Here is a 27,567-nt window from a genome sequence, read left to right as displayed (position 1 = left end):
TGAGTAAATTTGATATGCAGAAATGGGTGGAGGAAGGCATTCTAGGAGCAGGAAGCCGGTGGGTGGGTAGAGGAGTAACAACATTGTTCCAAGTAGAGCTGGAAGATTGGCAGGCACCACCAGAGAAGCCCCTCGAACCCACAAAGGGCTCTCAAAGGTAGGAGCTGACATAAGCAGAACCTAAGCAAACCTATGAGCTGACATAAGCAGAACAGAGCTTTAGGATAATTTCATCATTCAGTCCCTATTGGTTCAGGGGCTGATCTATCTCCTGGAGGACAGCACAAGCCTCTTGAAGATAAAGATCATGTCTTATTCCTTTCTTTTTTAAGCTTATTTATTTACTGAGAGACAGAGACAGAGAGAGAGAGAGAGAGAGAGAGAGAGAGAAACACACACACACAGGGCTTGAACGCACAAACTGTGAGATCATGACCTGAGCTGAAACCAAGAGTCCGACATTTGACTGACTGAGCCACCCAGTCGCCCCTCATGTCTTAATCTCTGTGACTCATTGGTCATACCAGATGCACACCAAGATCTTTCTTATTAATGAGATATAATTATTGGCATATTTTTTGAGTCTCTCTTTAAAAATAATTTTTATCTTCCCAAATCTAGGAAGATGAGCATATAGCAAAACTAATGCCAATACAATTTTACACTGAAATGTTTCCTCAACTAGGCCTGTAATTGTGTTCTTGTCAACTGTAAATAGACAGGATTGACCCTAAAAATAACAACTTGTTTTTTTATAACATTTTACAGTACAGGGCATCCTCAAAGTCACCCTGCAAGTTTGGTATATATATATATAAAGAAACTGCAAGCAAGGAAGATTGCCTTGGAAAATACATCTCATCCCGGAAGCTGGAGCCATGGTTTTCTCCAATTCCCAGGGCTATGGTTGTGCTTGGCTGTCTCCCAGAGACCATCCATAATCATTTCCTACCAGATCAGAAGAGGCTACTTAATGGGCCTGCTTTACTCCACAATCAACAGACCAGGAAGAGATTCTTCTGCTCAGAGGGTGATCAATGTAATTTAAAGGGCTGCTTTGTCTTCTGGGTTTAACACAATCCCACAATAGACAAGTGACAAGAGACAAAACTGCCAATTTTCTTCCCTAAATGTATTAATTGGGAAAGTAAATACTAACTTTTTCCTTCTGAGGCTGAAATAGCTTTCTACTTTTCATTCGTGGAGTTTTGTTATACTCTGATAAGACGCACCGGCCGAGAGGTTTAAATTCCACAGTGATACAGTTCATATAAATATGCGTTGACGATATACTAATGTATGCTTCAACAATATCTGGCCGTGATACTGGATTGGCTACATTGCCCTTAGTGTGAAGACTTGGCTTTGAAGCTTCATTAAAACTTCTTTAAAATCTTCAAAGTCTGGGAAGACGTTTTAAAAATCATACATACAACAAATTTCCTTGTTGACTTTGGGAAACATCAACATTTAAAAAGTCCATAACATAATAATAAGAAACCGAAAGGTCAGGAAACACAAGTTATAAAGTTGCAAATATCCAGGGAAGTGTACGTATGAAAATAAGCAAATGCTGAGTAGAAGTCTTGCGGGCACATGTTCTGAGTGTGGCCCTTAAAAGCTTACATGAGTACACTTCTCCGAACAATGCCACTCATGACAGTTTGACCCTTCTTTTTTGGAAACGGTTTATGAGACATAGAAGAAATCAGTGTCTCTGCTTCATTCACAGCTTGCTTTTTTTGGTTAAATTAAATGTATCTGCACCCCTCGTTCAGACTTATCTGCAAATTACTTTGTCATTTTCCAAAAAGGATGAAAATTAGCTTTCGGTACGATATTCATAAGCCTGTGACACAAGCATTGAGTAATGCCACCTACCTTTGAGTTTTGTGGAGAAGTTAAAATGTGAGGTGAATAGTTTATGGAAATGCATTGTTTGCAAGACGGTCCTTTGCAAACTGAGGTGTAACTGTTTGAACATGGAAACGAGGGGCGCCTGGGTGGCTCAGTCGGTTAAGCGGCCGACTTCGGCTCGGGTCATGATCTCGCGGTCTATGAGTTCAAGCCCCGCATCGGGCTCTGTGCTGACAGCTCAGAGCCTGGAGCCTGTTTCAGATTCTGTGTCTCCCTCTCTCTGACCCTACCCCGTTCATGCTCTGTCTCTCTCTGTCTCAAAAATAAATAAACGTTAAAAAAAAAAAAATTAAAAAAAAAAATAATAAATAAATAATAAAATAAAAAAAAAATGAACATGGAAACGAGTAACTGCATAAGCTGAACTCCAAGTATAGAGAAAGAATATTTGCATTCATATTAGTCTTCTGTTTTGTTCAACAATGACAATTTTTAGAAACTATAATACTTCCAACTTCTCCTTTTAAAAAACTTCATTATGGAAAATTTCAAACACACCCCAAAGTAGAGAGAACAGTATAATGAAGTCACTGCATACATCACCCGCTTCAATTGTTAACCAGTCAGTTTTCTCATTAATATTCTTACTCTCAGTCCCTGTCCCCCATGGTCACAGAATTACACTGAAGCAAGTTTCAGATGTCATAACATTCCCTCCTTAAATAATTCAGTACTTATCTCTAAAGATAAGGGATTTTTAAAAAAAATACAACCACAATAGTTCTTTTAATTGGAAAATCCAGGAATGGTATGCAAAATCTGTAACCACGTGCATATCAACATTTTTTTTCTCGGTTGACAGCATTCATCAATCAGAATGTCAAGAAGCTCGACACCCAAACATTTAAAGAACTTCAGCCCTTGGTTATGGCAGGTGTGTTCAGTGCCACATCACCTCATGATGCCAGGAGGGATTAGTCAAGTAGGTAAACAAATCCACCTAAAATAACTTAGAGATGCAACTGAACTCAATTCGGCAAGCACTGAGCATATACTAGGTGCCAGACACTGGATTATGGATTTTGAGAAACAAGGGTAAATTAGTCCTCGTTAATTCAAAGTTGAGAAGGAGAAGGGGTCAAACAGATTAATAAGAACTATAATACAACGTCATGAAAAGGGTACCTGCTTCAGGTATTTTCATGGGGATCCAGATGAAGCGGCGATGATGGGGGGTGGGGGAGCACTGGGGCTCACAAGAAGATAGGTGAGAATTCAAGAATGCCAATAATGGTACCAGCAACTCCCGTGTAAAGATTTTACTCATTCCCCTAGCTGAGGGGCACGAAGAAATGTGTTTATTATCATCTCTGATGCCCTCAGTGGATGAGGTGATCACGAAAGCCAGAGAGAATTTACATGTAAGTAGTATTTCAAAAGTTGAGCGGTCCAGCAGATATGAGGAGGAGACAAGAGACTTAGCGGTGAGGGAAGGGAGGGCATTCCAGGAAGAGAAAAGCAGGAACAAAGGGGTGGAAATTACTGGCATGTGAGGGAACCAGCAGTGTGGTGACCTCTGAGTGTGTGGGAGGGGCTGGCTGACTGGAAATGCCGGCTGGGACCAGAAGTTGGAACTAGCAAGCAAGAACTGGGCCTCTGTTCTATGGCCAGTGAAAAGCTATTGACACGTTTTAAGTGGACCGACTGGGTCTTTACAGAGTATATGTTTCATCCTTGGGTGGATGATGGTGCTCAAGGTTTATTGAACTGGTGGTGCCTTGAACTACTAGCTGGATGGAGTGAGAGGAGAGAGAAGCAGGCTATGTAGCAATCCACTGTGGACAGGCCAGGAGAGGTCTAGGGTGGCACTAACAGAAAAGAGAGGAGGAGACCCCAAAATATCAGACATTTTAGAAAACATTATTTTTAAAAAGGTGATGAAAGAAACAGAAGAGAGACCAAAGCATCATGCAAACTTTATTATGCAATGTGGAACAGTGTATTGTATGCTTCAATTTCTGTCCAAAGTGGGAATATACATCTAAGTTACAAGCATATAAAATATTTCAGTGAGGATATGAGAGAAACAGATACCAATGGTTATAGGTCATGAAGAAAGGACTAGGAAAAGAGGTAGGAAGGAGACTTCTACTTTGGTATACTGAACTACATGAATCTGTTATCTACTAGCTAGTTGAAAGAATGTATAATTTCCCCCTTCCCCTTACTGCCAGCCACATAGGCAGAAAATAGTAGGAAAAAAAGTTCTGGAGACAGATCTGGGTTCCAGTTCTGGCTCTGGCACTCCCTAACTGTGGGGCCGTGGGCAAATTAATTAAGTTCTTCTAGTTTCTGTCCTCTCATCTGCCGAATACAGATAATACTGGCTAATTCCTGGGTCACTGTAACAATAGTTAAGATAATCCTATACAAAGCATCTGCTAGAAAATCTGAAACAAACTAAATACTCCCCAAGTGGGTGGTCACTGTTTTATTATTAATGAAACTTGTTTGACATGAATACTTTCTTAGTACAAGAAAAGTTCCTTGATCTAGTTTAAGGTGTGCTCATTAGCTAATCTTATTCCTACATTAAATATTTATTCTGTACAAAATGATTAATGTAATCCATCCAATGAACGCTATCCATTACATTATCTGTTTCTAGGAACTTAAACAACATACTATTTATCTGTATTTCTTGGTAGATGTTAGTTTTTGTCTTTAAATGGCATTGACTCTAAATTTACTGAAGTCATGTATTCAGAGGCCTAAATACCAATCAGATGCCATAAAACACCAAGAAAATAGGTAATAAGTTGTTATCCTTGAGGAACTGACAACCTCAGGGAGACAAACAGGTGTGACCTTCAAGTAACCATGGCCCCAATTTGGCATAAGAGATGGAAATACTGGCAATGAAGTACCCAATTCTGGACACACATCCACTGTAAGATGTTGTCACCAGTTGGGGGAGGCTCCTCTGCAAGCATTTCCTTAGGTTTGTGGGTTTCTTCTGCATGATACTATGTTCTAAATAAATTGTAACTGTGGCAGTAACAGCATTTTAAGTGTTACAAAAGATTGGTCACTCTCAAAAGCCTTACTACTTGTTGTTTGAACAGCCACATCATTATTAAAGCATCATCAAACAACAGTTTCTTTGTTATACACTGAGATGAATAATTTCAAAGTATTTTCATGTGAGATGTTAGGGCTCAGATCTGCCCCAGCATGCAAAGATGAAGCCTTAAAAAGAAAACAGCTGGAGTTTAGAAAAGATTTTGTTAAATGCAAGAAATAATGATGAACATCTTCCAGGATTTCAGAAGCGTTAGTGAATGCTTCAAAAATAAAATAAAATAAAATAAAATAAAATAAAATAAAATAAAATAAAATATAAAAAAAGAAAAAGATCAAAGGCATATGGCCAGAGGAAAATGAATTTCATTTCATATATGGCACTGTGGGGAGAAAGCGCGGTGGTAGGGATGCTTAACAAAAAAAGGTCTAGATAATTATTCAAATATTTCTCTTTGAAGCAGATGGGTCTAGGAAGAAACATCAATACTAGTCCGCAGAGAAACAACAGTGACACGTAAACACTAATTTCTAAAAGAAGCTTTCAATGATGCCATAAGTATGTTACGGATGCGCGCCCTGGAGGAATGACTGACTTCGAATTAGCAAGCAAGTCTTGCTTCTGAGCCACAGGAGGTGGTACACACTTCTATTTACCCCCTAGCTACCTACGGTGGTAGCTCAAAGCTCGAGGCAACATATTACAGTTGAATGAAGGTTGGATTAAGAGGCTAATCTAAGGCTATATATAGGCAGCAACACCAATTTAATCTCCGCCCCCTTCCCCTCCCCTCCCTATTTCCATAAATCTCAAGATCAGAGTTACAAAGACTGGGAACTCTGGCAGAGCAGAGGCCCTTCCTTCCCCCCTTCCCCCAGGCCGTCTCTCATAAACGAAGTATTAGTTTAAGTGTAAATTGCTTCCAAACATCCTTAACAGGCACCACAGGGCGATCAGATCCGGTTTTCTTCCACAGCTTCCACAGAGGCCAGAGGAGATGACAAGTAGTGTGTGTGTTGGGGGGGGGGGGGGGGGGGGGGGGGGGGGGGTGTTAAGGCTTGCCAGAAGAGAACTATCTTCTTCAGACACTATTCTCACGATGCGTCCCCCTCGCGCGTACTGGGGAGCTCTCCTCGCCATCCCGCCCCTAGCCCAAAGCCCCAGCGCCGGCCTCTGGGGAGCCGCATCTGGCCGTGCCACGCACGAGACCGTAAGCACCCGCCGCTTCTCACCGCGTGGCCCGCCCCCGCCGGCTCCCTGTCCCAGGGTCTCCCGGGGCGGCCAAATGGGGCGAGCGGCGAGTCTTCAGTCCCGGGTGCGGATATGCGATATATGCGATGGCAGTCGGGTGGAGGGCAGGCTTGCCCACCGGGGGGCAGGAAGCCGCCCCAGCAGGCACATGCTTCCTCCCCGCCAGCTCCGGCCCGGATGGAAGCCCCCCGGCGGGGCGGCGCCCGCGGTTCCCGCAGCCCTCCCGGCTTCCCGTGTCCCACCCGGGTTGCTTCTCACCTGTCCGAGGAGGTAGCGGCGACGCGCGAGGCTGCAGGCTGCGGCGATCCCGGCAGCGGCGGTGGCACCCGCGGCAGTGGCGGCGGCAGACAATGGAGGAGTGAAGGACAGACACATTGACATCGACCCACGGAGCCCGGCGCAGCCCCGCCTCCCGCGCCGCCCCGCCTCCCAGCCCGCCCCCGGCCCGGGCTGCACCACTCCCGGGGAAATGGTGGGGGCTTACAGAGACAGACAGGGAGGTCTGTACGCCCCGAGTAGCCGCGGCCGGACAAAGATCATCTGAAAAGAGAATTTAAATGTGGCGTATGTCTAATATGTGAACAGGGCGGCAGTATGGGGGTGGGGAACGTGGAAGAGGAGTTTCATCTCCCCCTCTGATTTTCTCCGTTGGGTTTTTCCTGGCCCGGTTGCTCCAATGGGAGCCTCTCGCTGCTGCCTCCTGTAGCTCCTCCTCCCGGCCCGGCCAATGACGCGCAGGGGGCGGTGACTGTCGCTGGGCTAGCAGCGACCGACCGCTCGGCTCGCCCGAGCTCGCCCGCTGCTCGCCCGCTGCTCGCCCGCCGGTGGGAGGGAGGAGAGAATTCGAACGCTTCCGTGGTTGGCTATTCGGGGTCCTGGGTTTCGAGCTGCCCCAGTGCGGCTGGCGTTCCTAACGCGCGCACACATATCGTTTCTTCTTAATACTTTCAAAGAAACAGAATCATCTTCAAGCTGGCGGGAGCAATGGTTCATATAACGAAAGGCGAGCTGACCCAGGAGGAAAAGGAGCTGCTGGAAGTCATCGGGAAAGGTATGGGTGCTGGGCTGCGACCGGGCGCTGCCTGCCTGGTCTGGGGGAGTGACGGAGCCCTGGAGGCGCCCCTGGCCGGACTGACCCTCCGCTGCTTTTCAGCGAGGTTGGCTGCCTCGCACCGGGAAATAGCGTTTCTCTCCAGGGTCTCGGACCGGTTGCGTGGGCGGAGAGGCGCGGAGCGGGAAGCACTGCTGGGACTCCAGCTGAGGTTGCAGAGGTCCGTCTCCCAAATCAGCTTTTGGAAACATACTCGTTTCCAGGCCCCAGCTCACATTGTAATGAGCGACCTCGGTGTGTGGGTCCCTGGATGCACATTCTTCAAAACTCTCAAGGTGATTTTGACCACCGTCAGTCCGGGCAACAGTGGCCTCAGGTTCTTAGAAGGGTGTCTAAAGGGCCGTTTCGACTTCCGGAGGCCGAAAGATCTGGATCCTTTAGCTGTCCCCGCCCCCGCCTGGGGGGTGGAGGGAGCTCCTAAGAAGGGTTCTTTATAAGGGCACAGAAGTAGGTCGGTAAATCGCTTCATTGAGGGTTCTACATCCTGGCCTCCCCGGCTTCCTTCCAGAAGCTCCCGGCCCCCGCAGGAACCCGCAGGGAAGCGAAGAGGTTGCCTAGGCGTCCACGGCCGTCGGCGCACTTAGCACAGCATGGATCTTCTCAGCGAGTTCTTCTGTGCTTTCCCTTCCACTCCCCCAACGTCTGTCCCACTTCCGCCGCTCCGGGTGCTGGGGCGGGAGATGCAGGCCGCGGGGACGAGCCTGAAGCCCTCAGTTCCCGAGTGGACGCCCCAGAGGAGCTCCCTGCTGAGTTCCGTTACCCGGCAGGTGACAAGAGTGTGACTTCGTGGCTTCTCCTGCACGGTCACGGCTCGGGATGGGGATGCATGGGACTGCGGACATAGTTAATGTGGTTGATTGAAGCTCAAGAGTGAGATAGCCACATCTGACCTGGAATGGCAGAGAGGCCACTTACGACAGCATAAAGGCTTCCCAGTGTCCAGTCTTGTTTCTGTTAAGCAGCCAGGGTCAAATCTGGATCCCCCAGAGACCATGGCAGATTTATTTTTCATGCTGACAAGGCAAGTCTAAATGTAAAAGAAAAATCGGATTTGAACCCAACAGGTGCTGATGAACGGATCCCACCTCATCTGATGTCAACAATTTCAAGTCAGTCACATCTACATTCATCATGACAAGAGTTCTTTGCCTAGAACTGTGTGTCCTGTAGTTGCTGCTTTTAATGTTTCTTCTGCATGGTCCTGGCCGACCTTTTTGACACTGCACTCTTTCTGTTTTTCCTGAGGCTCTGGGATTCCAGTCAGCAAACATGTAAGCCCCAGCTGTGTGCCAGGTACTTTGGTAGGCAAAAGGAAACAGGATCCACTCAAAATCCACCAGGGATGCACATTCTGCTTTTAAACAGAGCTATCAGTTTTTCAAAAGTGTAAACAAATGAACAGTTTTGTAAGGTGGGTTTCTGGAAGGGGCGGGTGGGGAGGGGGTGGAATCCTTGGAACATATTCCTAGGTGTACAGTTTTTATTTTAAAGGTGGTATGAAAGATAACTAATTAAGTTTAGTCTGGTTAGTGCTGTGATGTTTCTGGGCCCAAATGGAGCATCAAGTTGCATTGGTTCACAGACAATGTGGTTCACCAATTTCATTGGCCCAACCCATGAGAATAACTGAGATGGACTTAGTCTGTGACGCATTCTTATCAAGGGAAGGTCCATGGGACATCTCTGTACTCTCAAAGAAAAATAATGGGAGATATGAGAAAATACCAACTATAGTCAGCCTTTATTGAATGTTGGTATGAGCTAGCGTAATTCTTAGCACTTTACAAGTATCGATCCATTTAACCTTGATGAGCTAGGAACTGTTATTATTTTGTTATTTATTTTTCACACACACACACACACACACACACACACACAGTGTGTGAGTCGGGGAGGGGCAGAGAGAGAGGCGGAGACACAGAATCCCAAGCAGGCTCCAGGCGCTGAGCTGTCAGCACAGAGCCAGACCTGGGGCTTGAACTCACAAACTGCGAGATCATGACCTGAGCCGAACAAAGTCCGATGCTTAACTGACTGATCCACCGAGGCATCATGAGCTAGGAATCCTACCACAATCATTTGCTGGTGATGTGGCCTTGGACACATTGCTTTTTCTGAGCTTCTGGTTCTACATGGTACCTACCCCACAACATTGCTAGAAGAATGCAACGAGTTAGCGTCTGTAAAGCATTTAAAATGCTGTTTGTGTTGTCTGTTATTACGGTAAATGAATCGACAAGTTGGATAACTTGTCCAGTGTCACACAGGGAATAAGTGACAGAACAGAGAGATCATTTGGCCCGTAGTGCTAGAAATACGCTGGAGTTGAAAACAGACCAAACAAAAAATGATACCAATACCACAGCAGTCCTTACCATATTCACTTCTAGAGGCAATTTAATTTCAACAAAACATTATCATCTGTCAAGTTAAATTAATTTTAGTTTTAAATGTTACTGATTCCATAGTTTTGTGTGCATTCAATTTGAGAAATAACTTTTGGTTTATAGTTGAATAGAGTTCATAAACAAAGTTTATGTTTGTACTCGTAAGAATCATTTTTTTTTTTTAAGTGGGCTGGTAGCGTTCTTAATGTTTTTGCTTTTGTCTATGTTTTCCCTTTGATACATTTCTCAACCTGGAGAAGTACTAGATTAGTCAGCACTAGTACTTGGAACTGACAATAAATTTTCAGCCAAGTGTGACCTGCCATGTGGGCCAATCTCAAATAAACTCAGCACATTTTTGAGTATCCGTTTTAGGCCTGTCACTGCCCTCTAGAAGTTAAGCAGACTGCAAGTGAGACTTAAAATCCGGAGAGTACTGCGTGTTGCTTCTGGACACCTTTAGAACAATTTCTTCTTCAAGTGAATTCACTTGGTAGGTCATTTATAGGTTACCTATTTGTTAGAACACCCAGAAGAAGTTCCAGATAAAACCGGGAAGCTGTTTGGTATATACCATTTATATATTTCAGTTAATGATGGCATCCATTTTACAACTTTGAAGAAGAGAAAATTGAAATCACAGAAGCACATTTAATGGGCTTATATTAGGTGTAGATTGGCCCGTTTTTCTAAGTTCTGATATCTTTTTTGTTAAGCACTGAGGAAGCACTATTTCAAAATAAATAAAATCTTCCTTTAAGAGTATAAACCAGAAGATCTTCAATCACTTATCTTGTTTGGTACTTAACAAGAAAGGAATGTATTTACTACTTTTTTTTTTTTTTTTCACTGTTTGCATAAAAGGGGTTATGTAATAGTCTTGGACAATAAGGTGTATTTCACCAACGATATTGAAGTATAATGAAAGAACAATCAATGGTGCATATTTAAAGTATATTCCAGACCTTCTATATTTTCCTGCTGATGTTGTTAAGTAAGGAAGATCAAATTAGAAATCATCACAAGGTTTTCCTCTTGGGGTATTTTGCTCATCTATTTTCCAAAATCTGGAAGCCCAAACAGTTTGAAAAAAATTTTTCATCCCATTCCTTGCATTTCAGAAGGCTAACTGGTACTCAGTGATATGTGTGTGTATACCTCATCTTTTATTTACTTATTTTAAATTTCTCACTGACAGGCCAGATATAACTTAGATTGTTGGCCACTGGGCTAAGCATTTTATACAATTATTGACCTGTTCTCTCACGTGAGCCGTAATCCCCAGATTCCCCCTAACATGTAGCATGCTTTGACAGGCTCACAGTCCCTATGGTGCTCTCCATTTACTGAGCAAACATCTCCTGATCAGATGGAAAATAATTTCAATTATTTTTCACTGGCTAATGGAAATCAATTGAAGCATCTTTCTTAAGTGAAATTAGGGTGCCGGAGTTTTTGTTCTGGTTTAATTCCTTTCCAAAGATGTGGCAGAAAGTCTCTGATGAGAAGCCCAGGTATGGCTAATGTCCCATGTAGAACTTGCTCACGTGCTTGAAGGCCTTCCTCACTCATTCTGTAGCCCCTCAGCCAGTAGTACTAACTGTCCTCAGATGGAGTCCAGGGTGGGAAAAATGCACTGTTTACGAGGTAGCTGCTGTTGTAATCCAGAGACTTGTAGATCATTCGCCTGACACATTTCCCCAGCAGAGCTATTTCTCTGTCAATCTAAGAGACATTTCTCTGCCTGTCCCCTGTTGGTGTCAGACAACCAGATGACCTGCCTGCAGAGCAGGTCAGGGAGAAGGAAGCAGCCTGGTCTTTATTCTGCATTCCACATTTAACTCTGGAAAACTAGCCGAATTTAGCATCTTCTTGAACTGTAATTTTCAGTTAAAAGAGAGAAATAACTCCTCACTGTGGGATTCTCCTTTTATGTCCTTTCTGGAGGAGAGGCTTATCTCAACCTTTCTTCCTGAGAACATTCAATTTCATTTGTCTCGTCCCTGTCAAACCAGAAATTTTTTGGCAGAACGAGTGGCTGACTGTTATTAATGATGATAATAGCAACATTCTCTCTTGCAACTACTTGCTTCTGTCAGTATGCCTTACAGAAGACTGGAAAAACCTGACAGTTGTGGCCCAATTATGGCTTATTTCCAAATGTACAAAGGACTAACCTTCAAGTTTAAGTTAGAGGACTTTCAGTATGAGAGCCTGATTATTAACCAAAAAGCACTTTTATATGGAACCAGGCTTTAAAGATATGTTTACTTAAGCATTTCTAAACCAAGAATTCTATTATAAGTATGTTGCCATCAATTCACAGGGCCTAGTGATGACAGAGAATATAAATACTGACTGTATTTTGAACTCCAATTATTGCATTGACTGGAATTTAAGCTTTAGATGGTGGGCTGGACTAGATGCCCTTTAAGATTTCAGTATTAAGAGTCTTATTTATGCTTTGTGGTTACTGTATCACTGCCAAAAAGAAAATATGGCCAATTTAATATACTCTAAGGTCAGTGGAAGTAAAAACAAGATGGGGCTATTTTAGTTACTATAACTCTGTTCTGGGTAATTACTTTGTGGGAAAAATACTATGTGTTGATGCTTTGTTTCTTAACAATCTAACCAGACTAGTTTTAGTTTTACACATAACCCTTTAAAATTTGTTTCCGTGGTGTTAGATTTTTTCTGTTATAATGATAAATAACTTTAGTTTACATTTTCTTCTTCAGTCTTCTTTTTTTCTTTTTTTTAAAGGTACTGTTCAAGAAGCAGGAACACTGTTAGCCAGCAAGAATGTCCGTGTCAACTGTTTGGATGAGGTAAAATTTAAATTTTTTTTTTAATGTTTATTTTTGAGAGAGAAACAAAGTACGAGTGGAGGAGGTGCAAAGAGAGAGGGAGACACAGAATCCAAAGCAGGCTCCAGGCTCTGAGCTGTCAGCACAGAGCCTGACGCCAGATTCGAACCCACAGACCTGGAGATCATGACTTGAACCAAAGTCAGACGCTTAACCAACTGAGCCACCCAGGCGCCCGAGGTTAGGTAAAATTTAAAAAGCAGAATAAAGTGTTTTATTTTCTATGAGACTGGATAATATATAAAATACAGTAGTAGGAGTTCTTATCTAGCATTTGTGATTAAGTTATACTGATCTCTAAACCAAGTGTAAGCAGGCAGTTTACAAAATACAAATAAGCATGTAAAAACATGTTGAATTTTATTAATAATCAAATAAGTCCAAATGAAACCAAATCATATTATTTCTTGTAAAGTGTGGGAAACATTGGACTTTTTACATACTAATGGATTAGGTATAAATTGGCATCACATTCTGGAGAACATTTTACAATATGTGCCATTTTTAAATGTACATACTTTTGATACAGCAATTCTACTTGTAGGGAAAGTTAACTGAACCTAACCTCAACTTTCTAGTATAGCTGCTTTCCAAAATAACTTTCTGCAATGAAGGCGATGTCTGTTCTGAGCTGTCTGATACCAGCCATTAGCCTTGGGTGGCTTGTGGCTACTTGATTATTCAGTGTGGTTCTAGTGCTGGAAAGTTTACATCACTTGCTCGTGCAGAACGGGAAGGGGTTTTATTGATCCTTCCAGACATAGGTAGCAAAATTAATGTCAGACGAATTAAAGTTTCAAGCAAAAAATTTTAAAAATTTTTAAAAAGATGAAGACTCTCATAGATTAAATTAGTAATCCACCAAGAACATACTAGCCTTAGGTGTTCACTTTAAAGCTTATAACTTTGAGATTCATAGAGAAAAAGATAGAATTCAAAGGAGAAATTTGTAAAACTGCTGAAACACTTTGACAAACCACTAGATTAAGTAGAAAAAAAGTAGTACAGGGAAAAGAAAATTTGGATAACTAATTGACAGACAGTGTACTAAGATAGAAAAAAAACAATAGTACATTTTCTTTTACATGGAACATTGATAAAAATTAGTCTGTGTTACACTATCTTATAAAGGAAATTTTAGCTAATTTCAAAGTTTACCTAATGCAGTAGTAGACATTACAAATAAACAAAAATATGATCTGAATAATAAAGCAACTTGAAAAATTAATTTTAACTGTCAGTAGTTCTTGGTTAAAAGAAGAAATAGAAGTAGGAATTGTCTACTATTTAAAACTGAGAACATTTATCAAAAGCTACTATTTATCAAAAGCTGTGGTATGTGGCCAAAGTGATATTCAGGGAAAATTTGCATTTGTCACATTTATCATCATTGCTATTATTATTATTATTATTATTATTATTATTTTGCAGCATTTATTGTACTTTCAACTTGTGTGGTATTCTGAGCTTTCAACTAAAAATTGTTTTAAAAGATTAGGGTATGCTCAGAGAATAAAAGGAGTGAATGAATGGATTAAAATATAAATAAACATTTAAAAAAGCCATCAGGCACAAGCAACAAAAGAAAAAAATTAAAATAAAAATGTTTGTGCTTCAAGGTATACCATTAAACAGTGAGAAGATAATCCCACAGAATGGTTCTACAAATCCTATCTGATAAGGGAATTGTAACTAGAAGCTCTTATGAACTACAACTCAACAGTAAAAAAGACAAATAACACTATTAAAAACTGGACAAAGGATCTAAATAGATACTGTTCCAAAAGATACTCAAATGACCGATGTGCACATGAAAAAATGCTCAGTATGAGCTGCCCGGGAACTGCAAATCAAAACTGCAGTGAGATACCATGGGACACCTGCTGGGGTGGCTATAATAAAAAAGATAAATAATAATAAGCATTGGTGAGGTTGTGAAGAAATGGGAATCCTCATTGATTGTTGGTGGGTAAATGGCACAGACAGTCTAGAAAACAGGTTGACCGTTCCTCCATTGATTAAACATAGAGTTTTCATATGGCCCAGCAATCCTAGGTGTATTTTCCTAAGAAAAATAAAGCATATGTCAACACAAAAACTTGCTCATGAATGTTTATAGCAGCATTATTCTTAATAGCCAAAGTTAGAAACAACCCAAATGTCCATCAGCTGATGAGCAGATAAACAAAATGTAGTATATCCGTACAGTGGAAAAGTCCTTCATAAAAAGGAGCGAAGGACTGGTAAATGCTACAACATGGATGAACCTTGAAAACATTTGCCAAGTCAAAGAAGCCCGTCACAGAATACTAAATATTATGATTCCATTTGTAGGAGCTGTCCAAAATAACAAATCCATAGGGACAGAAAGTAAATTAGTGGCTGCCTAGGGCTGGGTAGGAAGGTGGTGAGGTGTGTGTTGGGGGGAGGGGGGTGGTCCCTGATAATGGATAGGTGGTTCCTTGTGGGGGAAATAAAAATATCCTAAAATTGATTGTGGTGATCCTTGCACAACCCTGCAAATATACTGAAAACTATTTGATTGTATGTATTAAATGGTGAATTTTATGGTGTGTGAATTATGTATCTCAATAAAGCTGTTTAAAAAGGATAGAAAAAAACACAAAGTTCTCAGCATAAGAACAAAATATTAGACGCAGTCTGGAAAGTATGAGCCAGAAAATGATGTATATAAGTACCAAGAAAGTAAGAGAGAGTATAACTGCAGTTATAAAGGAAATTTTCATAAGTTTTTGTGTTGAAGCCAATATATATGAAAACCCATATAACAGTAACTTTATAGAAAAATAAAAATGAATATATTCATCTCATATAGAAGTAGAAAAACTAGAATAATTAAGGAAAATTTGTGTAAATATATTTAAATGCCAACCACTTCCTAAAGCTGCAAACCTGAGTATGCTTTCCAAAATGTTCAAGGACTTCTCATTTTACACAGATTGCAGTTCATAAAAAGATGGGAAGATACCCAACTCATTTGATAAGACTAGCGTAACACTGATGCCAAAATAGGAAAAAGACCAAGAAAACCTTGGGCCCAATTCAGTTTATAACTCAGATAGAAAAACTCTAAGATACTAGCAAATTGATCCAGTAGTCTGTCAAAATAATAATTAAATAATAACCAAGTAAGGTTTCTCCAAAAGTGATAGGATGGTTCAATTTAAGAGAATCTTTCAATATTATCCATTATATTACAGAATAAAAGAGAATCACCTATGATTATCTCAACGGATGCTATAATACCTTTGATAACATTTAGTGTCCATTGATGGTAAAAGCTCTTAACAGATTAGGATAGAATAGGTTTTTTTGGTAACTTGATAAAAGATTTGTGGAAACCTTCCCCAAACAGTAGCATCCTGCTTAATGTTAAAACATTAGACACACTTTCATATTTAATGGTAAAACCTTAGAAGCATGAGAATCAGGACAAGGAGATTCCTGAAGATTCTGTGAGCAAACTGCAGATACATTAGGCCTCCTTGGTGTTCCTTGAAGGCAATACCCTTTGCTCTCAAAGTTTCCGACTTGCATTCCCTTTACCTGGAGCAGTCTTCCCCTAGTTATTTAAATTCTTTGTGTCTTCACTCCCTCAGGAAGGTTTTGTTCAAATGCCACCTCCTTAGAGGGACATTTCTTAACTGTCCTTTTATTTAAAAATAATAATCTCTTTCTCTCTAGCATTCTGTTTGCCTCTTACTCAATGTTCTTTCCCTGTAGCACTTGTGTTACCCCTGCCTTATCACCTCAACTAAAATTTAAATGTCAGGGACTTAGACTGGAGGAGCATGGGATTTGTTCATTGCTATCCACAGTGCATAAATCTGTGTCTGACATATATTAAGCACTCAGTAAAGATAATACGTAGTAATCATTGCATTCGAAGTTTATAATTTTTTGTTCTAAGTTATTATAACCCTTAATAAAAAGAAAGAAAAGCTTAGTATAAATTATCACTTAACATGTTTGGCTTCTCTTACCTAGGGTCATCCAGGCCAGCACTGAAATCTGATATGGGAAAAGCATACGCTGTGTTACAGACATGACAAAGATAACAGGTTCAGAGATTGCACAGCAAATGATATGTTTGGGTTTGCTCATTACCTCTTTGAAAAAAAGCTCTCATTGATTAGTTCTGAAAACAAATCCCTGTTACGAAGACCAATGATAAATAAGAAAGAGCAAAAATAAAGAAAAATTTAAAGGGAGAGAGAGAGAGAGAGAGAGAGCAGAAAAGGAGTATCAGGAAACAGGAAGGCAGTCAGGTAAATGGACAGAAGTGATCAGCAGAGAGGACAGTTAAAACACAAGCAGACATAAAAAAAGTGAAGACACTTTGCAATTGCAATGTAAGATTCAAAAACTTTGCACATCTCCTTTGTTCTTAAACATCTTTTCACACTGTGTTGAAAGCTGCTTTAGGTATATGTATTTATTTATTTTAAATATATGGGACAGTTCTGCGGTGTCAGACTATATTATAACCTTTACTTATACAATGGGATTGCTGTGTGATAAATCGCCTACCTGCCTGTACTGTGTCCTTCTTTTCCCCCAGGCTGCACCTAGCTTCTTATGTCTAGGTTATAGCATCCTACGGGGCTACCACCCTAGTCTTGCTTTGAATGCATTTTTGTCTTATTCAAAAGGTAATAACCATATAATTCATCCCCACTTCCTCAGAGCTGCCTCTGTGTAGTGAAATCCTGATTACCCATGCACACCCGAACCACTCCCAACCTTTAAATACCTCGTCCTTGTAGATACTCCCAACAAAGGGAGTCTTAACATTATAATCTTACCAGTTTTTTTATTGTTCTCAAGAAACATTGGCTACTCCTACTAAGATGTCTCTTGTACAGCCCCTTGAAAGGTCTCGGCCTTCGTATAATTCTTATATCAGTAGCACTTCTAGAATATTGATGGCTTGTGTTCATAATCATAGTGTGGACTCATAAAGAACAATTCAAATTATGTTGACATTCTAAGATTCACTACAGTAACAGATTCTACATTTTAATGTTTATTTATTTTTGAGACAGAGGGAGACAGAGTGTGAGTGGGGGAGGGGCAGAGAGAGAGAGGGAGACACAGAATCTGAAACAGGCTCCAGGCTCTGAGCTGTCAGCACAGAGCCCGATGCGGGGCTCGAACCCACGAACCGTGAGATCATGACCTGAGCCGAAGTCAGACGCTTAACCAACTGAGCTACCCAGGCGCCCCCAGAGTCTACATTTTAGAGAAGTCTTCATCCAGAACAACTTTGAAATTCCAGCACTTAAAGAGTTTTCCTGGTTTGCTTTGAAAATCCACTTAGAGAACACCTTGCTCATTTATCTACCACGTAGCATCAGATACTCAGAACAAATAAGGCTGGATGTTTCGCTGGATATGCACAAAACATGCAGACTAAACAATGTAGTGTGAATATGACCAATCATTTTTTGATATTTATATTGTATATATGATCAAATCATATATATAATCAAAATGTAAATGTGGTTTGGGGTGTCATTTTAAAAATGATACTATTATAATATACATTTCCTGCATCTTGTTTTTCTCATTGGCAGTAATTCGTGGAAATTTCTCCAATTCGTTAGATACAGATGCAGTCAAGAGGTTCACGATTACTCTTTTCGTGGTTATGATTTACAAGTGGATACAACATGCTTTATTCAACTTTCTCATTGATAGGCATTCTGATTGTTTGAGATGTTTTTGTTTTCATGTTTATGCATTTGTATCCGTTCGTTCATTTGTTTCTCCAGTAGCTAAGTATGTGTGGTAGAGATGTGAACCCTGATGATCTAGGTTCTTGTGCCTCCCTGGCCATTTTACTGGTTATGTGAGGTTGAGCAAATTTCTTTGAAACTATTTGCTAATAAAAAATTATCATATCAGATAACAAAACTCTTATTTTTCCTCAGTAGTTTATGAAAGATCCAAGTGAGAAAGTCAACATAAAAGTACTTTATGAGTTTATTAATTCATGTTTCTTTTATCTTTTTAGTTTAATTTCAGGAGTTGTTCATAGGAGAAAAGGTAAATAAATATAATTAATACTTTTTCCCTTTTTGTTACAGAATGGAATGACTCCTCTAATGCACGCTGCATATAAAGGAAAACTTGATATGTGCAGATTACTTCTGCGACATGGAGCTGATGTAAATTGTCATCAGCATGAACATGGATACACAGCCCTCATGTTTGCTGCACTTTCTGGTGACGTTTTAGAATTTATTCTAATGTATCAGTGTCAGTCACCTATGCAAAATTTTTATAAGTACATAGATACTTTTAAATTACATGCTTTTTTATTATAGTAATTTTAAGGTCAATTCTTACAGGAAAGGTGGGAATTGGTTCTTGAAAGGTTGTAATGTATAAAGTATGTTAAATAGTTAGTTTGGTGATATGTTTCTTTGCTTATTTAAATCAGCTGATTGTATGGACAATATATTTTGTGTAGAGTTAAGGAGTTGGATCATTATTCTTTCAAGTGAGTTCCATTAACGTTCTGTATCTTTGTATGTTGAAGTAATATGAAAACTTCTTTGGTCTCTTGAAAAAATAGCTGCTATGTTAGAGCTGTCTGTTTGCTTCACTGACATTTATGTCCTAAATATGCTGATCCAGTTAGAAACTTACTCTGATTTGTGAATAAAGACAATTGGGAAATATTTACAATTAAGTGGAGTCATCTGTATTTGTAGGTGTTTTTGTTTTTGTTTTTGTTTTTGTTTTTTTAAGAAAAGGAAGATATAATACTCTCATACCTTAAAAACAGTAATCTATATTTTTATAATCCTGGAAGAGGAAAGCATTTCTGGAGAAGGGGTGGGGATAGTTTAATAGATGATGGGGATTAAGGAATGCCCTTGATGTGATGAGCGCTGGGTGTTGTATGGAAGTGATGAATCACCAAATTCTATACCTGAGACTCATATTGCACTGTATGTTAACTAGCTTGAATTTAAATAAAAACTTGGAGGGGAAAGAAGAAGGAAAGCCTTTCTAAGTGTGATATAGAAAATATAGAATATAAAAAGGACAACATTGGCCAACTTGGTTATATATAATCTTAACATTTCCAAATAGAGAATATACCAATGTATAAAGTACAAATGAAAAACTGAGGAAAATGTTCATTACATATCTTAAAGGGTCATCTCATTATGTAGCAGGAGCTCTCATAAATCATATAGAAACAAGTACTGCAATAGAAAATTGGACAGAAAATTGAACAGAGAACAAAAGACATAGAGCTGGCCCATAAGGATATAAAATATTTCTACCAATTAGCAAAGAAATGCAGTTGGAAAAATAAATGATCATTTGTCACTCACTGTATTGGCAGAGGTTAAGGAAGAGTGATCATGTCCAGCGTCAGCATAGGGACTTCTCTGCACTGTTTTGGCATATGCACATCTGCCCAACCTGCTAGAAGCCAGCCTGGCAAAATGCCTTTAAAATAGGCATAACTTTGATTCTGCAGTGTTTTCCAGGAACTGTTCTATCCTGCAGCAATTAATGGAAAATGCTGGTCACTAAGTATAGTCCATAATAGGAAAATATCTGTAATGATTACATTAGCAATAGAATGCAAATAGAATAAAAGCAAATGATAGACCGTCACCTGTTGTATCATTATTCCAGGGCCTGTGGATGTGAGGATTGGGATGGATTAGTAGTAGATATTAAGGGGAGATTTTTTATTTTATCACTCTTTGTTGTTGATATTTTTTGTTTCTTTTCACTTTATACGTTATCAGTAAAAAAAATACATTTTGTTAAAAAAAAAAAAGTGATACTCAGTTCTATACCATCTTTGTATTCCCTGATGTTTTTCCCCCAAAATGAGGTTAATCTCTATATGGGTTTTTGTATTATTTTACTCTTTACTCTGGTTATGATTTACATTTCAGAGAAAATGAAAATATTCACAAGATAGAAACCTAAAACTAAATGAGGAAAAAGGGTACAGATCATTTGAAGGAGGTGTTTTCAGTTGGGCATTTCCTTAATATTAACAGATACGTCCCCTTCTAACGTCAGGTAACAAAGACATCACGTGGGTAATGTTGGAAGCTGGTGCTGAGACAGATGTTGTCAACTCTGTAGGAAGAACAGCAGCTCAGATGGCAGCCTTTGTGGGTGAGTTTTTACGGCATTTTTTAATTAGGTTGTATCCAAAATGTCCTCCGTGAAGAAATAGCACTTCGCTTCTCAGAGTACAAATAGTGTCATGTTTAGTTTTAAAAGAGCAAAATGTTTACACTTTTTTGGGTTTTGTCTAACTTAATGAAACGTCCAGTGACCCTTTGGAGAAAATGAGCAAGCTATCTTGAATTTCCACCTTGTGAGATACAAAGAATAGTGGGGCCATTTTAGTTGTAGTTAAATGCTTTGATGACTGTATCTTATTTCTTTAAGGAAGTAGTTTAACCTAAAGTCAAGAACATGAACTGTGAAGTCAACAGTCCTCAATTGAAATCCTGGCTGTGCCAGTCAGTAGCAGGTTACTTAATTATTCTGACCTTTACTTTATCCATTGTAGCATGGTTCCTGGTTATTAAAAGGATTAAATGAGATGTTGACTTCCGGAGCTTTACGGGTAGCACTAAATAGGTGTCATCAGTTACTGTTGCTAATAAAAATTGCAACAATGCAGTTTTTTCATAGAAAGGAGATTAATAATAGTGTAATATATAGCTGTTTCATTTTCATGCTCATCAAGCACAAACTTTTATTGTGTTGTGCCCAGTATTTCTTGGTATATTAATCCTGTTACTGGACATAATATGAGGGGTTTGGAAGAGAGTGACGTGAATATTTGGTCATTGGTGTTTTAGTCCAACTGAATTAGCAGTTAAGGAAAGTCAAAAAATAGACAAGCAAATATATAAACCTCTGATTTATTGGGAATGCAGCAAGTGACCTTATAGGACTGATAAGTCATTAAACAAATAATTATTGTTTGCAACCTATATACCAAGCATCACTGTAGGTGCTTTGGATACAGTGGTGAATGAAACAGAGGCTCTTCATGTGTTCAGGCAGTTGGAGGCTAATAGCAATGACAACCATTGTGAAATTATACTTCAAGGCACAGCTTAAGGGTTTCATAGAAATACGTCAAATAGAGGGATCTTGTATCCTCTTCCAAGGGGGTTTTGAGAGAAATTACATTTAAGCCATGGAAATTAGTCTCGTACAGGAGGGCAACAACTGTGTTTTGTTAAATTTTGTTACTAAATTATCTCAAAACGCTAATAGTACCTACCAGTGATTAAGTCAGGTAGTCACTGAGTCAGCTCTGTGAGAGCGAATATCCTTATTTTATCTCAACTTCGGGAGGATTTAAGTATGGTCTTGCAGTACAAACTTCAGAGAAATATTTATCTCCCACAGTTAGAGTCTCCCTGGTTGCCCCCAGCTTACCACTAGGCTCATTTTGAGGGTGTCAGTACAAAGGGAAAATAAGACTCATCTAGGAAGCTTGGTTCTCATATTTTAGTTCACGTCTGCTGCTAATTCATTACAAGATCATGGGCACATCGCTTCTCTGCAGGACTCAGTTTTCTGATCTGTGCCCTGAGGACTAGCAGTTAGATGAAATGAGGTTCTACTGAACTCCCAGTTTTCATCATGTCCACGATGTAGCAAATGAGAACGCAGACAAAGGTTCAGTAACTTTCCTCAGGTCACAGGGCTGGAAGTGGAGAGGCCTCTTTTTTCACACATGAATACGATGCTCTTTTACTTGCCTTTCTCTTAACACCACTAGATCCATAGAAATCTAAGGTAGAAATTGTCCCCAGTCCCATCCTAAAATAAGAGAATTGTTTGCATTCCATTTGAATCTCATAGACGAGAATTAAACCCTTTTGGTCTACACGATATTTTCCATTATAGGTAGTCTTTTTAAAAAGTCATCCACCCCCTCTTACTGTCCTCAAGCGGAATGGTTTGTATCAATATGTGCACGCATATGAATGATTTTTATCTTTTAAAAAAGAAAAATCTTTTAAAAAAGATTTATCTTACAAATATATTTCTTATAACTTGTTTCCTTCACTTACTAGTATGCCATGGAAGTCCCTCTCATCTCGGTGGATATAAATTCAGTTATCTCCACTGAATTTATGTCATATTCCATATGATTCAGACGTACCACAGTGCATTTGGCTGTCCCCTACTGATAGTTTTTAAAAATCATTTCACTACAAATAATGTAATAATTATCCTTGGTCATATATATTTTACACGACAGTGCTATAATACCTATAACACATACTCTCAGAAGTAAAAGGGCTGAGACACAGGGTATGTATTTTTAATTTCAGTGTAAGTCTAGATTGTCTTTTAAAAAAGGGCATAACAGTTCACATTCTTATTTTTTTATTAAAAAATAAAAAAAAAAAATTAATTTTTTTAAATTTACATTTATTAATTTTTGAGAGACATAGAGTGCATTTGGGGGAGGGGCAGAGAGAGAGAAGGAGACACAGAATCCAAAGTAGACTCCAGGCTCTGAGCAAGCTGTCAGCACAGAGTGGGGCTCGAACAAACTGTGAGATCATGACCTGAGCCAAAATCAAGACTTGTACGCTTAACTGACTGACCCACCCAGGTGCCCCATGATTCACATTCTTTTTTTTTTTTTTCTTTAAAGTTCGTTTATTTTTCAGACAGAGACAGAGTGCGAGCATGGGTGGGGTAGAGAGAGGGAGACACAGAATCTTAAGCCGACTCCAGGCTCAGAGCTGTCAGCCCAGAGCCTGATGCAGGGCTCGAACTCATGAACTGCGAGATCATGACCTGAGCCACGGTTGGACGCTTAACCAACTGAGCCACCCAGATGCACCCGCCCCCCCACGCGCCACACACATACAGTTCACATTCTTATGAACATCTTCATCAGAACTGGGTGTTTTCACTTTTTTGCCAATCTGGTAGTTGAAAAGATGGTATATTGTAAATTTACATTCCCCTCATTATTCACGAAATTAAGTTATTTTCTGCTGTTGGTCATTTCTATTTCTCTTTTCTGTGGACGCTCATACTCATTACTTATTTATCCTTTGGGTTGTCTTTTTCTTACTGTTTTGAGGAGCTTTATGTGTATTATGGATGCTAACCCTTTTTCTATAAAATGTATTTCAAATAGTTATATTTCCTTCTTTTGACTTTATGGGAACTTTTGCCATAGAAAATTTATTTTTAAGTAATCATAGTTTTTCTTTTATAGTTTCCGTGGTTCTTGTCTTGTCAGAAGAGTTCTTAAATATGGGTTAGTTGAGGATTCTCCTAAATGCCCTTCAATTTTTTTTTTTTTTTTTGTACTTTCAAAATTTAATTCTTTAGAGTTTATTTCCCCCTGGATATGTAGTTAATTGTGATAGCACCACTTACTAAACCACCCAGCATTTTCCCACTAAATTGTAATACCACTTTTGTGGTAAGTTAATTTCTCTTATATACTGGTATCTATTTCTGGGCCCCATATTCTCTTCTACAGGCCTGCTTGTCACTCTCTGTGTCAATACCATATTGTTTGATCACATTGACTTTAAACCACTTGTTCCCTTCAGGTCTTCCCGTTTGAATACCTTCCTCTGTCCCCCCATTTTTTTGGTTCTTCTTGGACTTTTATTAAATAGTTATATAATTATTTTCAGAGAATTGACCACTGTATGATAAGACATGCTATTCAATCGCATGGTATGCTGATATATTGATTTTTGTGTATGTGTGTGTGTTTTAGAACTTATTTTTGGTACCTTAATAATATTCATTAGATTCCCTCAGATCAGTTCTTTCTTTTAAATGAAACTCCATTCTTTTAAAATTTACTTCTAGGTAATTTGTAGTTATTGCCCATATTGTAAGGAGAATTCCCACCACCACTGACTGCCACACTCTGTCATTTCTAGCTGGTTATGGATAATAAGGAGAAAGCTATTGATTTCTGTATTTTTCTTGTCATTTTTATTAGAGTCTCCTGGGTTTTATAGCTGTTCAATTGCATTTATTTTCTGTTTGAATTTGCTTCAGGCTTCAAAGTAAGAAGCAATAATAGTAGTGAAAATTGACATGTCTAGGTTTTTTTTTTCCTGTTTTTAATGGTAATATTTTTAGCTCTTCCCTTTTTATGAAATTGCTAGTAGTTTTATTGGTACAGAATCTACTAATACACTTTTTCATATATTATAACCATTCTTGATTCATTTTTGTTTTTTTGCCTTTGTCAATAACCTCTTTGCTGATCTCTTTATTTTCCATCTTTATTATTTCATTTTAGTAGTGTAACTACTTCTATACCTGTATGTTTATAAACCCATGTAGGTGTGCTCTGTTCTCTAACCCAGAATGAGATATTCTTTCTTTTAACAGGTATTCAGCTTATGCATATTTATGGTTACTGATAAACTTGACTACGTACCTCCTCTTTTACCACGTTTTTACACTTTGTTTTACTTGGTGGTTTTGTGTGCGTGTGCATGTGTGCGTGTGTGTGTGTGTGTGTGTGTGTGCGTGTGTATGTGTGTGTGTGTGCTTAATGTGACTGGCCTGGTCATGTTAGAGTACACTTATTTCTTCTTTTATTAACTTGAAAGATCAAGAATGCTTTCCCATTCCACTAATTCTTACTTTCCTATTCACGACACTCCCAGTAAAACCCATATTTGTTGGTTATTTAAAATTTTTTTTTTTTCAACGTTTTTTATTTATTTTTGGGACAGAGAGAGACAGAGCATGAACAGGGGAGGGGCAGAGAGAGAGGGAGACAAAGAATCGGAAACAGGCTCCAGGCTCCGAGCCATCAGCCCAGAGCCATCAGCCCAGAGCCATCAGCCCAGAGCCTGATGCGGGGCTCGAACTCACGGACCGCGAGATCGTGACCTGGCTGAAGTCGGACGCTTAACCGACTGCGCCACCCAGGCGCCCCTGTTGGTTATTTAAAAACAAGAACATGGGAATGCAAGCTGGTGCAGCCACTCTGGAAAGCTGTATGGAGGGTTCCTCAAAAAACTAAAAATAGAACTACCCTATGACCCACCAATTTCACTACTAGGCATTTATACACAGGATACAAGTGTGCTGTTTCGAAGGGACACATGCACCCCCCATGTTTATAGCAGCACTATCAACAATAGCCAAAGTATGGAAAGAGCCCAAATGTCCATCGACGGATGAAGGGATAAAGAAGATGTGGTATATATGTGTGTATATATATACATGTATATATATATACACACACATATATATATATACACACACACACACACACACACACACACACAATGGAGTATTACTCGGCCATCAAAAAGAATGAAATCTTGCCATTTGAAACTGTGTGCATGGAACTGAAGGGTATTATGCTAAGTGAAATTAGTCAGAGAAAGACAAAAATCATATGACTTCACTCATATGAGGACTTCAAGAGACAAAACAGATGAACAAAAGGGAAGGGAAACAAAAATAATATAAAAACAGGGAGGGGGACAAAATAGAAGAGACTCATAAATATGGAGAACAAACTGAGGGTTACTGGAGGGGTTGTGGGAGGGGAGATGGGCTAAATGGATAAGGGGCATTAGGGAATCTACTCCAGAAATCATCGTTGCACTCTATGCTAACTAATTTGGATGTAAATTTTAAAAAATAAAAAATAAAATTAAAAAAAAAAGAGCCAGGCAAGGAAAACAAACAAACAAACAAAGAAACAAGAACAAAATTTTCCTCTATGTCCCACCCCCAAGAAACTGTATTTGCCCATTTAGCAATTCGAACATGAGAAAATACTTCTAAACTCATTGATTTCTCTACTTTCTCTGTTTTGCCTTATCAGGCCTGGGACTTTCCTTTCCTCCTCCACCACTGCCACCAGCTGTGGACTTTGCTGAGGGAGTTTAGTATTTTTAGTCCCGATATGTAATTAGAGTGTCATTCAAAGTGTGTTACTTCTCTTCCAGTAATCCTCAGAGTCAACTCATGCTGCCTCCACCCATTATTCAGACTAGCCATCTCTGCTACCAGGCGTTCTCCACTCCTCTCCCCTCCCCCCTAGCTCCATCTGGAGCTCTATGTGTTCTCATTTAGGTTTGGGCTACAGGACCTTCTGGGATGGTTTGTAGGCTGAATCTGGTTTGAAACATATCATAACAGAAATTCTCTTTCTCTCTGAAATGTGAGTCATCCCTGGGTAGTTTCATGGTTCTTGTATCACTGTGCTTTTCCCTCAGTCATTTGTAGAACTCCCTTCACACTTTCCTACGTACTTATAAATGAGAATTTATTTTCCTTAGTAAACTTTCCATATATCATTCTGGAAGTGTGTTTTGAATTTCAGCCTATCCTAGAAAATAAAACATTTTACTAAGATGTGTTTAGTTGTGTGTGTGTGTGTGTGTGTGTGTGTGTGTTCTCAGTAATCCTTCCTAAGACTGACTCAGTGACCCTATTCAATCAGGAAGACTTAAGTCTAGTGATAGTAATTCTGGCCCCAGATTATACACTGCCCCCCCTGCCCGCCCCCAGCATATATTTTCTGTAGTGATAGTACTGTTTCATTTGTATTTACTCAGAATTTATAAATTAAATACCAGTAAAACTAAATATTTGTTTTGGTTATAAGTATATACATCACTCTAATATAAATTATTAGCAGATTATTTAAAATAAAATATCAAAATAATGTAAGCACTACCTAAAATGTAAAAAAGATTAATGCTGAAAATATTATTATTTTGTCCTTCTTACAAAGATGGAATCTCAAGAAGCCTCTCTATTCCTGTGACTGTGTCATTGATGCATAGCTGGTATTTTTAATGTACCAATATTGCCAACTGCTCACAGGGACTGTCCTGACTCTATTAGTTGAGAGGCTGATGAGAACACATAGTAACAAGCTAATTCTCTATTTACCCGACTTTTTCCTCTTCAACTTTTTCTCTGTCGATTTTAAGGTTTTTAGGA

General features: G+C 39.4%; 2 protein-coding genes across 3 annotated transcripts in view; one reads left to right on the top strand and one right to left on the bottom strand.

Moving 5' to 3' along the window:
• The window catches only part of BZW2 (basic leucine zipper and W2 domains 2), a 62,782-nt gene extending 56,200 nt beyond the window's left edge, over positions 1-6,582 (bottom strand). The window contains exon 1 of the mRNA XM_049641576.1: positions 6,449-6,582. The gene's annotated coding sequence lies outside the window, so the exon portion shown is untranslated. The remainder of the gene's footprint in view (positions 1-6,448) is intronic.
• A 302-nt stretch (positions 6,583-6,884) lies between these two features.
• Positions 6,885-27,567, top strand: part of ANKMY2 (ankyrin repeat and MYND domain containing 2) — a 37,665-nt gene continuing 16,982 nt past the window's right edge. The window contains exons 1-4 of one of the 2 annotated variants that reach the window (XM_049641573.1): positions 6,885-7,241; positions 12,455-12,519; positions 18,669-18,807; positions 20,641-20,739. In XM_049641573.1, the coding sequence (XP_049497530.1) occupies positions 7,175-7,241; positions 12,455-12,519; positions 18,669-18,807; positions 20,641-20,739 (370 nt within the window). In that variant the 5' untranslated portion in view covers positions 6,885-7,174. Of the gene's footprint in view, positions 7,242-7,434; positions 8,573-12,454; positions 12,520-18,668; positions 18,808-20,640; positions 20,740-27,567 lie in introns of those variants that run through there. The other variant, XM_049641572.1, reaches the window with a different exon arrangement.

The sequence above is a fragment of the Panthera uncia genome, chromosome A2 (assembly GCF_023721935.1).
Source record: "Panthera uncia isolate 11264 chromosome A2, Puncia_PCG_1.0, whole genome shotgun sequence".
In the NCBI taxonomy this organism is placed as follows: Eukaryota; Metazoa; Chordata; class Mammalia; order Carnivora; family Felidae; genus Panthera; species Panthera uncia.
The sequence above is the reverse complement of the archived record's forward strand: the minus strand, read 5'-3'. Positions and strand labels throughout refer to the sequence as shown.